The sequence below is a fragment of the Cervus elaphus genome, chromosome 23 (genome assembly GCF_910594005.1).
Source record: "Cervus elaphus chromosome 23, mCerEla1.1, whole genome shotgun sequence".
Lineage (NCBI taxonomy): Eukaryota > Metazoa > Chordata > Mammalia > Artiodactyla > Cervidae > Cervus > Cervus elaphus.
In genome coordinates this window covers 1,111,439-1,129,239 of record NC_057837.1, presented here as the reverse complement: position 1 = coordinate 1,129,239, position 17,801 = coordinate 1,111,439, and the positions used below count along the sequence as shown (strand labels likewise).

At 43.6% G+C, this 17,801-nt stretch overlaps 1 protein-coding gene across 2 annotated transcripts in view; it reads right to left on the bottom strand.

Annotated features, from left to right (window-relative positions):
* The window catches only part of PLCB1 (phospholipase C beta 1), an 854,892-nt gene extending 847,611 nt beyond the window's left edge, over positions 1-7,281 (bottom strand). For both annotated transcript variants that reach the window (XM_043883527.1, XM_043883528.1), the window contains exon 1: positions 6,730-7,281. In XM_043883527.1, the coding sequence (XP_043739462.1) occupies positions 6,730-6,828 (99 nt within the window). In that variant the 5' untranslated portion in view covers positions 6,829-7,281. The remainder of the gene's footprint in view (positions 1-6,729) is intronic.
* Between the last annotated feature and the right edge of the window lie 10,520 nt (positions 7,282-17,801).

Genomic DNA, 17,801 nt, shown 5'->3' with positions numbered 1-17,801 from the left:
GCTACAGTCCACAGGGTCACAAAGTCGAACACAACTGAAATGACTTAGTATGTATGCATCACTTTAAAAAGATAGTTTAAGAACCTGCTATATAGCACAGGGAACTGTACTCAAAGTTCTGTGGTGACCTAAATGAGAAGGAAATCAAAAAAGGAGGGGTAATCATTGGAAAAGCCCCTGATGCTGGGAAAGATCAAGGGCAGAAGAAGAGGGTTTCAGAGGACGAGATGGCTGGACAGCGTCACCAATGCAATGAACGTGAACTTGGGCAAACTCCAAGAGATGGTGAGGGACAGGGAGGCCTGATGTGCTGCAATCCATGGGATTGCAAAGAGTTGGACACAACTGGGTGACTGAACATCAACAACATATGTAAACATAAAGTTGATTCACTTTGCCGTACAGCAGAAAAAACACAAAATTGTAAAGCAAATATATTCCAATAAAAATTAAAACATACTTTATTGAGTGTTGCGTGTCAGGCACCACACAGAGCAGGGCATGTGCCTTTGCTCTTGAATGGTACCAGCTACTCTGTGCAGCAGGAGATACTACAAGCCTCACATTACACATGAGGAAAATGAGGTTGCAATGAGTTAAACTATTCATCCACAACTGAGCTCTGAATTTGGAAGGTGAGAGGAGAGAAAAGGAAACAACCAAATGAGCAGCCCTCCACGCTCCAAAGTTTGTGGAACAAAGACACAGATCTTTAAGAGGAAGAATGCACAAACTTAGAAAACAGATTTTCAATGACCCATTAGAAAGCATAATGGTGCATTTGAAAATGATGAGTTTGGGGCAAATCCAGGGCTGGGAAACCTTTGTCTTTCCCTCCACATCCTGTCCAACATGGAGAAATGAGAGGGTTCAAGCTCAGGATTTCCCAAACTCCCTAGCTGTGATGGGGAAAGTAACTCATATCTCACAGACCTCTCCCAAATGCCCAGTCCTCTACACATACCTCCTACCACCAGAGTATGATCAGATACAAATGCAAAATAAAAGCAAGGTACATCCTTTCAAAACCGTGACGAAACAAGTTGCCTCCGTAGGTTAGTTCCTTATCGACTGGCCAAGCTCTGGACAGAAAGGCTTGGCCTTGATGTTCAGACTATATATACCTATACACCATTATTCATTGTTCAGCTGAGCTATTTAAAATCCTAAAAGATGATGCTGTTAAAGTGCTGCAGTCAATATGCCAGCAAATTTGGAAAATTCAGCAGTGGTCTCAGGACTGGAATGGGTCAGTTTTCATTCCAATCCCAAAGAAGAACAATACCAAAGAATGTTCAAACTACTGCACAATTGCACTCATTTTGCCTGCTAGCAAAGTAATGCTCAAATCCTTCAAGTTAGGCTTCAACACTATATAAGCCAAGAACTTCCAGATGTACAAGCTGGATTTTTAAAAGGCAGAGGAACCAGAGATCAAATTCCCAACATCCGCTGGATCATAGAAAAAGCAAGAGAATTCTGGAAAAACAACTACTTCTGCTTCACTGACTATGCTAAAGCCTTTGACTGTGTAGATCACAAAAAACTGAGGAAAATTATTTAAGAGATGGGAATACTAGATCACCTTCCCTGCCTCCTGAGAAACCTGCATGCAGGTCAAAAAGCAACAGTTAGAACCGTACATGGAACAACAAACTGGTTCAAAAGGAGTACATCGAGACCATATATTGTCACCTTGCTTATTCACCTTATTTGCAGAGTATATCGTGTGAAGTGCCAGACTGCATGAATCACAAGTTGGAATAAAGAGTGCCAGGAGAAAAATCAACAGCCTCATATATGCAGATGATACCACCCTAATGGCAGAAAGTGAAGAGGCACTGAAGAGCCTCTTGATGAAGGTGAAAGAGGGGAGTGGCCTAAAATTCAACATTAAAAAAATATAAGATCATGGTATCTGGTCCCACCATTTCATGGCAAATAGACAAGGAAAAAATAGAAACAGTAAAGACTTTATTTTCTTTGACTCCAAAATTACTGTGGATGGTGACTGCAGCCATGAAATTAAGACGCTTGCTCTTAGAAGAAAAGTTATGACAAACCTAGACAGCAACATTACTTTGCTGACAAAGGTCCATATATTCAAAGCTCTGGTTTTTCCAGTATTCATGTATGGATATGCGAGTTGGACCATAAAGAAAGCTGGGCACTAAAGAACTGATGCTTTCGAATTGCGGTGCTGGAGAAGATTATTGAGAGTCCTGTGGACATCAAGGAGATCAAACCAGTCCATCCTAAAGGAAATCAGTCCTGAATATTCATTGGAAGGACTGATGCTGAAGAGCTGAAACTCTAATACTTTGGCCACCTGATGCAAAGAACTGACGCATTTGAAAAGACCCTGATGCTGGGAAAGACTGAAGGCAGGAGGAGAAGGGGACAACAGAGGATGAGATGGTTGGATGGCATCACCGACTCAACGGATATGAGTTTGAGTAAGCTCTGGGAGTTGGTGGTGTACAAGGAAGCCTGGCGTGCTGCAGTCCATGGGGTCACAAAGAGTCAGACACGACTGAGCGACTGAACTGAACTGAAGCAATTCACTGGAAGGACTGATGCTGAAGCTGAAGCTCCAATAGTTTGGCCACCTGATGTGAAGAGCCAACTCATTAAAAAAGACCCTGATTGAAGGCAGGAGGAAAAGGGGATGACAGAGGATGAGATGGTTGGATGGCATCACCGACTCAATGGACATGAGTCTGAGCAAGCTCTAGGAGTTGATGATGGACAGGGAAGCCTGGCGTGCTGCAGTCCATGTGGTCGCAAAGAGTCGGACACGACTTAGAGACTGAACAAGAACAGTTGTTCAAAAATGGAAATATTTCCATCTGCCCCTGGAGACACCAGGGACCCCCAGATCTCCCCATGATTGGGCAAAAGAAAGGTTAATACCTGGCCCTGATAGAAGAGGATATCTCCAGGCCCCTGCTCCAGGTCCACCCCTACTTTCTGTCTGCTGTGATTGGTTAATGCCAGTGTCAAAGCTTTTGACTACCACTCTTAGAGTGTCCACAGCCTCACCATGACATTGGTAGGTAGCCAACAGGCTATGCAGGGCACTGCACCCTCTGGGTGACATCTTCTGTTCTTTGTGGGAGTCAGGACAGTAGGACTGGAGACTGTGGTGCTTTAGCCACTCAAGGAACAAGACAGAATCTCTTCACAATTCTAAACAGCCCCAAATGCATTTTCAAATGTACCGTTAAACTTTCCAATGGGTTATTGAAAATCTGTTCTGAGTTGCCCATCCTTACTCTTAAAGATCAGAGAAGAGGGTTTACAATTTTTAAGTGAGGTCAGATGTTTGAGGTATTTTAAATTATTCCCAGCATTTACTTTTCCTCATTAGCAGATGGGGCACACCCGTGGTGCAAGGGGTCAACAGGTATTTCCCAAAGACAGAGCCAAAAGGAAAAAAACAGCAGCCTCCCCTGCTCAAAGGCAGGAAGTCAGACTAGACAGCCTCTCAAAACACTTCTCTGCTTCCTTTCTTTTTCTAACACTCCCACTAGAAGCAGATGAAAATGCTGAAAATGTTTCACTGACTATAAGAAATTCCAAAGAAATGCACGAATGTGAGTTAAGTCAGCCTGGGCATCAGAGACCTTTCCTAAAATATCCCAAAAGATCTAAAAAGATTATCCATGATTATGTTACTGACGTTGTTCTACCTCCTAGGTAGGCAGAAAGGTAACAGTTGGAAGAATTCTCAAAATGCAAACACAGAGATAAAATGAAATCAACAAACCAGTGGAAATATATGCAAGCCAACAAGATTATGCTCTCTACCATACTTTCCAAGTTTTTTTTTTTCCCCATAAATCTTATCTCAGTGGTTTCAAAGTGTGGTTCCCCAAACCAGTAGCACCAGATCTCAAGATCTGTGAGAAATGATTCTATTCTCAAGATCCTATGAGAAATGCAGATTCCCAGACTCACTTCAGATCTTCTGAATCAGAAATTGAGGGTGGGTCCCAGTGGTCTGAATCTTATAAAGCTGCTCAGACGCTTCTTAAGTGTGCTTAAGTGTGAGAAGTGTACTGTCAGCTACTGCCAGCTTTCAGATGAAACAGACAGGAAATGCAGCACTCTCAGTCTGTGCAAGACACAGCCAAGATTCAGAGAGGTTAAGTGATTAAGCGAAAGTCACACAGCTGACTGGTCAAAGAATCAGAAGGTACATATGGACTGAACAATCTAGCTCTCCATCATCTTCAACACACAGTCTCACGAGTACGCAATATAATTAGCCAGATAATCAAAACTGGTTTGATCCCAGAAAAACAAATATGAACTGGGAAGAGGAAAAGGGTGACATCTAGGGAAGGAAAAAACCATCCTCAGAAAGTCTGGGTTCTCTCACTCCACAGATCACCATGGAGACCAAGAAGACCAAACAAGGAACTCGAATTGCATTCTAGATAACTTGGCACCTGGGTGCAGCCTGGGTTCTCTCTTTTGAAAAATCTGAGATTCCACTGGCCCTCTCGTCAGTTCCCACATTCCTCCTACAGGGCTGTCCCAGAAACTCACTGTTCAATGCTCAGAGGAAGCCCTTCTCAGCTTCTGCAGGCGGCATTCAACTAGCAGGCTCTCCAACACTCTGCCTGCATCCCTCATACTCTCTGCATCACTGGTCCTCTCAAAAACATTTTTTCTCCTTCACCTAGGCTATAACAGCAGAAGGGCTACTGCTTTCAGTATCACACCAGGCTCTAGTCCAGGGCCTGGCGTTAGTAGGTAAGAAAGAAATATATGTGACATAAATGCACATAATAAAATTTATCTACCTGGATGTATCAAAATGTGTTTCTAGGGAAGACTGTCACTTCCAGTGACACTCATATGTTTTTCCAAACAAGACATTCTGGATCATTATTTCAAAAGCAATTTAAAATCATGGCTATGAATAAATCCAGAGCTTATACTGGAATATCCTTCCTTATCCTGCCAAGTGTCTCTCTTTTCCTTCTACTCTTCATTCTTTTTCTCAGTAAACCCATCATCACATCAGCTCTCTAAGGATCTCAAGAAGGGCAAGACTGTTTTATTTGTTGTTGAACTACATTGTCTTTGTTTCTCCTTGACACAAATAAAGCCTTTCATCTGTGTCTGAACTTATTGTTTAGATTCTACTATACTTCATTTACACAAAACATCCAGTCATTAGATTAGGACAGAGGAGAAAGGTGTAAAGTCCATAGTAAAAGGATGCCTACAGCATTTAATAATTGGTATGAGCTTTCAGGAAAGCTGTGGACTCAGCCTCTAAGTTCCATTGGCACTTTCAAATGGATAAAATATAGACACAGACCCACTCTGCTAAGTAATTGGATTCGCTACCTGGAATATTTAAATTGTTTTCAGACACTGGAAAATGTCTTAAGGAGATTAAAAAAAAAAAAAATACCTTGGAGAATAACAGACTATAATTTACTAGGTGGAAAATCTTTTCAACAAGAAAAGATTCTCCTATAATTTCTCCTGTTTAAGAGATGCCTTATTCATTTGGACCTAACTATCCTTAGATCCTTGGGATTCCCTGCTGGCTCAGACGGTAAAGCATCTGCCCGCAATGCGGGAGACCTGGGTTCGATCCCCAGGTCGGGAAGATCCCCTGGAAAAGGAAATGGCAACCCACTCCAGTACTCTTGCCTGGAAAGAAAATTACACGGACAGAGGAGCCTTGTACGCCACATTCCACGGTGTCACAAAGAGTCGGACACGACTGAGCGACTTCACTTCCTCTTCTATCCTTAGATCCAGAGGCTCAAGGATCTAAGGACTGACACCTTGAATGACACCCAAGATATAAATTCACAACTTATTGTCCTCCACCTGAAGATCCCCATGTATACAACAAAATTATTAATTTAAATGTTTGAAAGCAAAGGGAAGATTCACTTTAAGTCCTAGGGTCCAGGGTCACTGGAGATCCAGGGCTGGGCTTTTGCCCGTCTTGGCAAAAGATGAAGGTAAATCGAAGGAATGTCTCGTGTTCTATGTCTATTTCGAACTGAAGACTCAGCCAGCTCAGTTCTCAGAAACTCTCCTTCCCAGCCTGCAGGCCCACCGCGCCCCTGCTGACCCCTCAGTGACCCCTGTGCCCTACCCTCCCCACCCCCCGTGCGTCCTCCCGGCCCTTCTCGGGGCCCTTCTCTGCGGAGACCAGAGCTGAAGTTTGGCATCACCGGCCACCTGTCGGCTGGGCCGCCGTGTCCTCTTGCCTCTGCCGCGTGGGCACCCAGAAAAGCGCTAAGAGGTGAGCAACCACTCAACACTTCAGACTCCGGGGCAGCTCCTTCTTGAAAGGGGCCAAAGGAGGTGCCTGTTGTGGGGGCGGGGAGGGGCGGGGGGCCTGCATCTGCCGGCGGAGAAGGGCGCTACTTGTCCACATCCCAACGATTTCCAGCGGGTGCCAACTTCACCCTCCCCACTTTGCAAACTCTCAGGACCCGTCACCCGGCAACGCCGGCCCCTCCTGCGCTTCTGCTCCACTGGCCCCAAGATCCCAAACCCTCAGTGGGTGCTGGTCAGACCCAGCCCGGACGCCCACTGCCGACCCGAGGGCCCAGGAGCGGGTGCCCAGCGCCGTCGTCGCGCGCCCCAAGGCCCCGCGCCCGCCAGGGCGCCCGTTGCGTAACTCGCCCCCGCCCCGCCCCCGCGAGCCGCCCGCCGCCCGCGCCCCCGCCGGCCGCCCCCACTTACATCCTCCCACTTGACGAATTTGATGCCCTTCTTGAGGCTGTCGGACACGCACACGGGCTTGAGTTGCAGCGCGTGCACTCCAGGCTGAGCCCCGGCCATCAGGGCTCATCGGGGCTCCGGGCGACCCGGGCGCGCGCGGCAGGGACGGGGCGCGGGGCGCAGGCTGCTGCCCGGCTCCGGGGGCGCTCGCCTCCGCTCCGCGCCGGTCTCCCCGGCCTCCCGGCCTCCGCACCGCCTCCCGCGAGACTCAGCAGCCGGGGCGCGCGGGGGCGAGGCGCCCGGCCATGCCCGGGCGGGACGCGGGATGTGGAGCCTCGGAGGGCGGAGAGCCGCCGAGCGGTAGCCCGGGCTGCCAGCCGCCTCCGGGTACAGCTCCTGGGCCCCCGCCGCCTCCCGGCGCCGCGCTCAGCACATCCTCCAGACTCGGAGGGAGCGCGCGAGTGACACACGCCCGGCGCCCCCCCGCCCGGCTCCTTCCCCTGCCGCCTCCCGCCCCCCTTCCCCGCCGCCGCGCTCGCTCCGTCCCTCCTTCCCCCGGCGGCTTCCAGCCCAACTTTGCGCGCTGGGTCAGGCGTCGGGAAGCGGGGACGCAGCGGCACCTCCCGGCGCCCGGGCTCCACTGCAGCCGACGCCTGCGCCGCCGCCCTCTGAGCATGCCCGGTGCCCGGTGGCGCGGTGCCCGCGCTGCCGGAGGTCAGGGGGCCCGGGTCCCCGGGGGCTGGCTGGGGAGCGGGCGCCGGAGCCCGGGGTGTCCCTGGGTCCAAACGGGGTGGGAAATAGAACCGTGGGGAGGGAGCGGAGAGGCAACCCACAGCGTTCCTCTAGAGCTGGAGCTCTCCAGCGCTGGCCGCACGCCAGCTTTTTGAAAAGACAATTATTATTTATTAGTAAAGAAGGGAGCAGCTGAGAGGCTTGGAGTAAGAGCTCTTTGGGGAAAGCTCGCTGCGCCTGAGAGTTTGCAGCGCCCTGGTCTTCAAGCCCCAGCATCCGCCTCCGGTGTTGTGCTTCTGAGAAAGCAAGCCCCTTCTAAGAGAAACAGTTCTTTTATTTCCCTGGATGACAGAAGGCCCCCCGAGTGAGTGTGTGTGTGGGGTGTGTGTGTGAGAGAGAGAGACAGACAGACAGACAGCGGAGGAAAGAGGGGTGTCTTAGAGTTAGAAACTTGCTCATTTAGAAACACAGGGGTAAAGATGCCTTTTGCACTCATTTAAGAAACATTGCTTATTTCTTTTAAAACAAAAAAAGAGATACCCCCTTCAGAACAGATCAAATTTAGAAGACATGTAATGCCAGTGGTTGAGAGGGTAAGGAGCAACTGGAGATTTCATCCATTGCTGCAGAGAATATAAAATGGTAGATCCACTTGGAAAAACAATTCTTATGAAGTTAAACATTTACTTATCACAAAACCCAGAAGTTCCACTTCTAGGCATTTGCCCATGATAAATGAAAATGTATCTTCACACAGATTTGTTCAGTAATGCTCATAGCTAGCTTTCTTCATCATACCCTAGAACTGGAAATCACAAATGTCAGTCAACAAGTAAATGGATAAACAAAATGTGGTATGTCCAACTATGGAATAATATTCAGTAACTAAAAAAAAAGGAATGGGCATAGAACCACACAGACAAATCACACTGACTCCAAGCCTAGTGAGAGAAGCTGGACACAGTAGTCTACGTACAGTACAGTTCTATTTGAGGGATTCCAAAACAGGTACTCTGTCTGTGTTGACATAGAGAGGCTGCCTGTAGCCAGGAGTGGGCAGAGACTGACAGGGAAGGGAAACCAGGGGGCTTGTGAGAGTGATGGAAATGTTCCATGTCATATGTGTACACAATACAGAACTGTAGAACTGTACACCTAAAATGAGTACGTTTTATTGTAGGTAAATTATTTCTCAATAAAGTTAATTTTAAAAAACAAGAAACAGAATATGAACTAAAAAGGAGAGAAACAGTCTTTTCTCTTAAGTGTTTATTCTTTCTTCCTCTGCCCCTGAGGCTTCCAAGGCCCAGTGTTTACAAACTCAGTCAAAATATTACCCAAAATATGATGGGGAAATTTGCTATTAAATACATCAATGCATTCAAAAACTATGTATTGATTAGCAGCTGTATGCTAGATGCTCTGATAATCACCAAGGATAACCTGATGAAGGAGCGTCCTGACTGCTGCTCTTCTTTTGGGGGTTTTGGCTGATCTGTGGAAGCCACTTGCTACATTCTTTGTAGCAAGTCTGACTTGTTTCATTTTGATCATATGTCCCTAAACTGAAACCTGAATGCATTGTCCAAAGACCTTCTATCAGTGGCCTTGGCTTGCTACCTGCAGAAAGCCCCATCAGATTCTCACATTGCTCCTCTCTGCTCTAGAAAACAGCAACACAACTCCACTCGCAGCATTCCTGCCCTTCTCAGCTGTGCTTATAACTCATCCTACCAGGCTTGTTCTTTCTTTTCTGAGTGTTATTCCTCCACTGACTGCCACAATCTCTGTTATCTACTGAAAACATTAGTGGTCTATTAGACTTTACACCAGAGTGACATAGGAAGGTAAGACAGATCAGAAATATGCCCTCTAGGAGAGGAGTTTGGAGGATTAGAAATAGACTCTAGGCTAAGTGAGAAGATAGACTCAGCCTCTTCGTGGTGGCTGATTACATCATCTCTCTGTGTTCCGTGTCCCTCTCTATAGTCACACATTTTGTCATGTGACCTTATGGTGACCTGTGTTTTCCCACCACTGATATCGGCCAATGAGATGTTAGAAGACATGACCTAAGAAAAGGTTTGAAATATACTGTGAGGATGGGCTGATGTATACTTGTCCTCTTGGGTTTCTGATTATGGCCATGAGATAAATGTGTCTCAAGGAGCCATAGGGGGCAGATGTAGGCCCGGCCTACAGCCTGGAGGCCAATCCAGCAGAACACATCTTGGGTCTGCCAGAACCCAGCCACTGCAGACTTGTGAGCATGACAGCATGTGCTCATTGCTGAGTCTGCCGAGCTGGCCAGGGACTAGGGGATCACTTGTTATGCACCATTACTGTGGAAGTAGCTGGTTGAGTCATTCAGCTCGTATTCCTGATCTTTCCCAACTATCGTTTGTTGCTGTGAATGCAAGGAGAGGAAAGCTGTAGAATTCTGAACTGTGTTTGGCTTCAAGGCAGACATGGGCTGTGGGAGCTTCTGCCAGCAGAAGGATGTAGTTTGATCCAGGAGAGCTGTGGGATAACCTTCTTCAACATGCAAGATGAGGCTTGAGGCAACTTGTTTTGACTCCCGCATCTTCCACACCTCTGGTTAAGATACAAGACCGAAGTAGTTCTAAAGGTGGGGATTTTTGCCATGCAAAAGGTTCGGCAAGAACATCCCAAACTGTGTGAGCCAGGCCTGTGATCCATCAAGTTCAGCGCTCTGTTCTGTTTTTAAAACAAGAGAAAGGTCTGTTTTATGTGAGAGCACAGAATTGCCCTTGGGAATGTTCGCCTTGGGGAGTTGGCAGAGCTAACCATTATTGAGCATTCTCCATATGCGAGGGCGCTGGGCTAAGCGCTTCCCAGATGCTCGGCAGCCTCCCACCCTCTTTCCCGTAGTAAGCAAACCATGATTTGGTCAGGTAGCAATGTGTTCAGGGGAGGGGGCTCCTTCTCTTCCAGGGAAATGAACTCTGAAGGTCTGTTGGTCCAAACCAATTATAGAATCACATTTCTCCTTCTCTGTGATTGCTTTAGAAGGACATTAGGAGACCCTGGTATGCCCAGTGGATTAAGGGAGATAAGAGTGTGTTCCTCTCCCTGACTCTGTCTCCATCACCCTGTAAAGAGGACAGCCAACTAGAAACAGGCAAACAGCCTGATCAGTCCTTCATGAGACTGTTAACCCTTTCAACATCTCTAGAATTCCTGATAAATGAGGCAATAAGTGTTTTTATTGCTTAAGCCTGGGGCAATTTTATTGTTATAAAATTGAGACTTGAAGAAGTGAACTGACCTGCTTAAGGTTACCCAAAGTGGAATCAGGTTTGAGACCTATGATATCTCACTTGAGAACTTAACTCTTAACCACCATGCCAGGCACCTCTAGAACTAACAACTCAGATCTGAGTAGTTTTCCCCTATTAAACTGCAATGTAATGTAAATCATCCCAATTCTTCTAGAAAACTAGTATGTAGCCCAGTCTCTCAGCAGTTTATCACTAACTCAAGGCATGCCACTGTGGGAAGGAAGGGTGTTTTGGTTTGAGCAGACATACTTTCTAAGAGCCAGCTCTACCAATGAATAGCTGTGTGACAATGGGAAAGTATCTTCCCCCTTCTGAAATACAGAAGCCTTACATATTAATAGTAATTAATAATGGTGATGAAAGCCTACTATGCGCCAGGAACTCTTCTAAAGTTTTACACTTTTAATGCATTAATCTTCACATTAACCCCAGGAACTGGGTTATCATTATCATCTCCATTTTATAGTAGAGAAAATTGAGTCAGAGAAGGGTTAAATACATGTACAAGATTTTTGCAGCTAGTGAGTGGAAGAACCAGAAATAAATCCCAGGTGACTTGGCCCTGGAGGAGACACATTTAAATACCACACTATGCTATCTTGAAGAGTTACTGTGAATATCAAATGAAATCATGTATGCTAGTCTCTGTCACACAGTGCTAATCAATATTTAATGCATTTATAATTATTCTAAAATTGTGCTATATTGCCTTTATGTGCCCTAGAATAACTTTTTATGAGCATTAATCAAACACAGCATCCTAATTCTGTGGTCTGTGATTTAGTCAAATTCTTTCTCCCTGAACTGATTCTATAAACTTTAATCATATCCATTTTCATCTCTAACCTTCTAGAATTCAAAAATTCTTTTCCATTACCAATAAATGAGTTCTAATTGCATCCAAATTAGGATTCCTCTCAGTTCAGTTCAGTTGCTAAGTCATGTCTGACTCTTTGAGACCCCATGGACTGCAGCTTGCCAGGCTTCCCTGTCCATCACCAGCTCCCAGAGCTTGCTCAAAGTCATGTCCATCAAGTCGGTGATGCCATCCAACCATCTCATCCTCTGTCGTCTCCTTCTCCTCCTGCCTTCATTCTTTCCCAGCATCAAAGTCTTTTCCAATGAGTCAGTTCTGCATTAGATTCCTCTATCTTTTTGGAAATAATTCAGAGATATGGAGGAAAAAGTGGCCATAACCAGCTTTCTCATAATCCAGGTTACATTAAATAGTCTTTGGTACATAAAACCTTCCATCTGTGCTTCTCCATACCCTTCCCCTGCCTGACTGTCTGGAATGAAGATGATCCTCACAGTGACCTTGAGGATCATGTGTTGAAGAAACAGTCGGCCTGGGTCCCTGAAGGACCGCAGGATGAAGGTCATGCGACCACTTGCACAGTACAATTCTGTAAACAAGAGTTAAACTTTTAAAGTACTCAAGCTAAGAAGTAAATGTCATTCCATCATTATTACCATTATTAAATTTCACATCAATATGAGATAAGATTTGTACATCTTAGATGGTAAGTGAGAATTGGCATTGTGATGAAATTGCCAAGTTCTGACTCAGTGAGTTCTATTATCAAGTAAAACCCTAAGAGGGGGCAAGGACTCAAAAAAAAAAGACAACTTAAAATTATCACCAGTGCCTGGAGAAAAGCTGTGCTTTTCCTTCCCCAGGGGCTCTCGCTTGAACCCTTTCTTAATAGCACAATGCATTTTCTCTAAATTCTATCACACAAAAGAAAAAAAGCTTTCAGATTGCTTTAGTTATGTTACAAAAATGGTAGATTTTTTTCCTTCTTGAAAAACAAGAAAAATGACCTGATGTTCATTTACACTCTATTTTATCCTTCATTTAAAGTAAAAGCTTTCACTGAAATCTGTCTGATCATCTTAAACAGCATTTTGGGGGGAAAAATTTAGAAGCACAGATCCAAAAATGTCTAAAGAGAGACAGTCTAAGAATTCAGTTTCACAGAAGATGCAGGTGTTAGGGTACATGGCCCACGGAAGCAATGCCTCAGGTCAGGAAGCATCAAAGAAGGAGCCCTGCTCCTCACCTGCTTCTCTCTTGCCATCTCCAGAGCGCCCAGTAGAGTGGGGAGACAGCCAGGTCAAGATATAATCTTCATGAATCATTTTATCTTCTCTGTTCTATAAAGTAATGTCAGAACCCCCCTAATCCTCTCTTACTTCAAATATCAACATAGCCACCAATCTTTAGGTCCCTAGGGATATCTCACCAGAATTTAAAGGAAATTTGTTACTTTTGAGTTTTTGAATATATGAATGAATGAATTCACATTAAAAAAATATATTTTGGCCTACTGACTAGTTTCAGATGATAAGTCTCCACCTAATTAAACTGAAGTTAAATTCTCTAATTTTGAGCCTCTTCTTCTTATGGAAAGATTTCAATCACCATTTACTGGTACACTGACATACATAAAATATGGATAACCATCTTTTTGTATTTTCCCAGTCTTTTAACAAACAAGAACATGACTTTGGTTCCCATCTGGACTTCTCTTTTCTGGCATTCTCTCATTTCACTATGGTTGCTCCAACTTAGGGGTCTAAGAGCAACCTTCTCCATTATAATCAATCATTCAATTATGTAAAATACAAAAGCAGTGGGGTAAGATGCTCCTCATGGAGTCTCTGTTAGAGAAAGTCTGGTTGCCTATCCAGTATCCATTCTCCTAGATATCAAAAGCAGTAAGATTCTTTTGGCTCCAAACTTCAAAAGTTTCCAGTGGGGGTTGAGGGGTGGGGTGTTGGGGGTTAGGATTTGAAACCAGAGGGCAAGAAGAGACCAAAGAAAGAGGCCAGATTGGTAGGTGGCAGGTTAAAAAGCAAGGGAACCTACTGGATTGGCCAAAAAGTTCATTTGATTTTAAGTAATAGACATTTTTTTCACCAAGAACTTTATTGAACAACGTATTCACTAACCAAACAAAATTGTTGTCCAATCCAACATATACCTGGTTTGTCTCCAGCACTGGAAGAAGTGTGGCTCTCCCCACCGGCCCACCAGAATCATAAACTTTATACTTAATGTTATTCAGTCATATGGCCCATCCAGACGGTCTCAACAACTCAGTCATTCTGGGGCTGCCTTCTAGACAACTGCTCCCACTTCAAAACATTGGGCAGAATATATATTTCAGGGACAGGGGACAGGACAGGTAGGCTCCTGTTGCTCAGATTTGGCTCGTGGGTAAACAGGTCACCTCTTCTTGATGACCTCCTGCAACAGACCCCCATCCAATCGGGGATGGGCATGTACTTTGTTCACCTGCCTTCCTTTCTGCTTCTTGCTGCGTTGAATGCCTCCTTGAGGGCTGAACGGGTAGCCATGAGGTGGCCTTGAGAATGGAAGTCAGAAGCTAGACAGGTAGATCAAAAAGATAAACGTCCTTGGGTCTTCCAGCAATCACATCACCGAGACTACCAAGATATTAACTCAGAAAAAAAAAAATTCTATCTTGTTTAAATCCCTACAATTTGGGGGTAGGGGCATGAGTTTCCACCTATGCAGCCACAACCAGCCCTGACTGATACAGAAACAAACATGTACACTCCAGTGGCTTCTGATGCTGTAGTTTTGTTCCTCATCAGTTCTCTAAATGACTTTCAGTGCTCTGTGCCAGCAGGTTATGAAAAATATCTTTTGTTTTTTCATTCATTTCCTCGGGGTTTCTGTTCCTGAAGAAATTGCTGGTTTTGTCATTCCACCAATTCAGGATGAGGGTAGAAACACTGGTTTTCGTGGAAAAGAATTATACTCAAAGAATTTATGAGGTTAAATAATAAGAGAGATGGCATAGTGATGCATTTTATTAAAAATAAGCCCCAATGCTATTATAGCAGCTACATAATTAGAGATGAATGTCGCCATGTATGTCAATCTATGATGATTTACAGAGACTGTGACTTGTGCTTTTTCTAACTTGCATACCATCTTTTACTTTAATGCTGACATTATAATATGCTAGGGAACTGACAGGGCTTCCTAGGTGGCTCAGCAGTAAAGAATCTACCTGCAGTGCAGGAGACACAGGAAACACAGGTTCGATCCCTGGGTTGGAAAGATCCCCTGGAGAAGGGCATAACAGCCCACTTCAGTATTCTTGCCTGGAAAATTCCATGGACAGAGGAGCCTGGCAGACTACAGCCCACAGGGTTGCAAAGAGTTGGATGCGACTGAGCACACATACAGGGAATTGACAGAATAAGGGTTTCATTCTTTATCATACTAAATAGCATGACTGAAAGGAAAGAAATACATTTCAGCTTCCTTTTAATTTTAAAGACATAAATAAATAAATAATCCCACATCTTTGTCGATCCAGCTTTGTAATGCCAAACTGAATCATAGATTAAGAATAATGTTGAGCTGAAATTTTGTATTCACAAAATAAGTACCAGGTTAGCACTTTAAGGCAGATAAAAAGTTGAGTCAAATTGTACATATATTTTGGGTAAATATAGATATTTTATGAACATATATGCATTTCCCTAATATAGATTACCTCCACTGGTACGCATTAAGTAGTAGATTCCCTTATACAAATATGTACGAAGAGCAGAGAACAGCTAAGCCAAGGAACCGATGGCAGTGACTATGTCACAAATTTTAAAAGAAAAATAACTGAGAGAATGTTTTACTTAAAATTCTAGTTAAAAAATTCAGATTATAAATTTGAAGATGCAAAACACCCCCTTTACTTGACTGCAGAGGGAAAAAAATGAAAATGCCCTAAAAAGAAGTAGTCACTTTTGTTTGGGGAAACAGTTAAAAAGAAAAATTAGCTTGTAAATAGACAATGGAGGGAACTGCCCCCTTTCACATAAAATGTGTATTTTGTTATTTGAGCTACAGTGTTGCCACTGCCCCTTCCAAAGGATGAAACAAGGTAAGATTTGCAATCACCCTGTATTCTAATTCTAATCTTACCAACAGAAGATAGTAATATTCTCTCCTGTCACCTATTCAAATTAATTTATTAGGAAGACTACTCTTTATTAGGAAGACTAGTCTTTAGTTGTATGGCAGGATTGATGGGCAAATATTTTAAGGTCAGAGAGTAAATATTTTAGGCTTTGTGGGTCACATGATCTTATCACTATTCAACTCCATCCCTGTAGACTGAAAATAGCTATAGACAGTATGTACATAAAAGGGTGTGTCTGTGTTCCAATAAAACTTTATTTACAAAACAGGTAGCAGGCTGGATTTGGCCCATAGGCTGTAGTCTGCAAACTCCTGTTCTATAGGAAGAAAAATATTCAAGACTTCTTGAACCTTTCCCTGAAAGTAATTGAACATTTATTGCATCATAAATGTCCCATTTATTTCTCTGTGGCATGGAATATGTAGCTCCAATAAATTCTACTAGTGAACTATAAAGAAGTAAGCCCACATAATATAGCAGATCAAAACCAAAATATATTCTATACATGAAGACAAGGAACTGTCTGAACTAGGTGAATATAAGTGAATATAAAATGTGACCCATAACAACCCCAACCAACAAAAACAGACTGGCAATAGCAAAACCTGAAATAATGAAAATCTAAGGAAATCATCTTGCAAAATTGTGTTTCCCATAAAATAATGTTTGGTATATCTAATTGGTGACTATTCAGATTAACGTTTCTTGCAAATATGCGAGAAATTCAGTTGTTAAAATAGCACTTCTCAGTGGTATTTGAATAAATGAAATATAAAACTGCACCCAGCATATAGATACAGAGTTCAGTTCTCACTAAATATGGCTAACAAACACATGCTCTCTGGGGTTTCTCTTCAACTCCATACTTATCCAAGGATAGCACAGTCTCTCAAAAGATGTAAACTGAGTTCCTACTGCATGGTAGGTAATCTATTAAACTCTTAAACTCTATACTTATTTTTCTCTCTTTTATGCCAACATAGGAAGCTTAGCTATCTAGTCAATGAGAATCTTATGATATCATATAGCACCTAACTATTCAACTTGTATTCTACAGACCAGCGACAGCCTTGGGGCACTTTTTAGAAATACAAAATCCTGGGCCCCACCTCAGACCACTGTATCATGGTGTGCTTTTATCCACAAGCCCAAGGGATTGGTCTGCATGCGGGACGTGTAAAGGGCCTCTGTAGTGTATCGGTGTCAGAGGCAAGCGATTGCCCAGTATCCTGGAGTCCTGATTCCAACTTCCTAAGTAACCAGTTTCTCCCCAAACAATATCTTGGTATTGAGGAGAATCTATTTTATTACACATAAAGTATTGAATCATCACAGTGCCTTCCAGGCATACATCTTTAGCCTCACTCCCTGAAATATGTGTTCTTTACAGAATAGTTGAAGTCAGCTTCATAGAATGTCACACTTCAAACTTTGATGGACTGTTAAAGTTGAGCCATATATCCATGTTGACTCCACACTCCATGGACAACATGCCAACTGGCTAGTTGCAGATGTTAGGATATGTTTAATGGTGCTATTGTGGAAAGCTAAGGTTGCACCACATGAGAAAGCTAACATGCTGCTTAATTTCTATACTCAGAGAATTCTTTGTCTTGATGCGATCTCTCTTTTTCATCCCTGAGCATTGGGAGTATTGATTTGTTTCTGATAGTAAAATAACCCGTGCTACTCCAAAAAATTCACTACGTGCTAATAGTTGATATTTGAATTTTTAAATATTGAGATTTTCTGTTTACATAATGATTTGTCTCCTTTGTATGCATTTAATTTCTGATCCCGCATTTAGGCAAAGACATATAAATTTTGGATGAGATCAATTATTATCTTGTTTCATTTTTGGAAGCATTTTTGAAATAATAAAATATGTTCTATATTTGCATAATTTGCATGTTTTATATTTGTTATTCCAGAGAAAGGGCAGAAGAAGGTTGGTCACTGCTTCTTGTGGACTAGCCTTAGCTATAAAGTTGCTTGGCAGGTTTGGGTTCTCAAGAGTGTGAGATTAAATCTACAGATAAAAGTTAGACAAAGAACTGTAGTACTCACACATGGGGGGAATAATGTTTCATGACTAGAA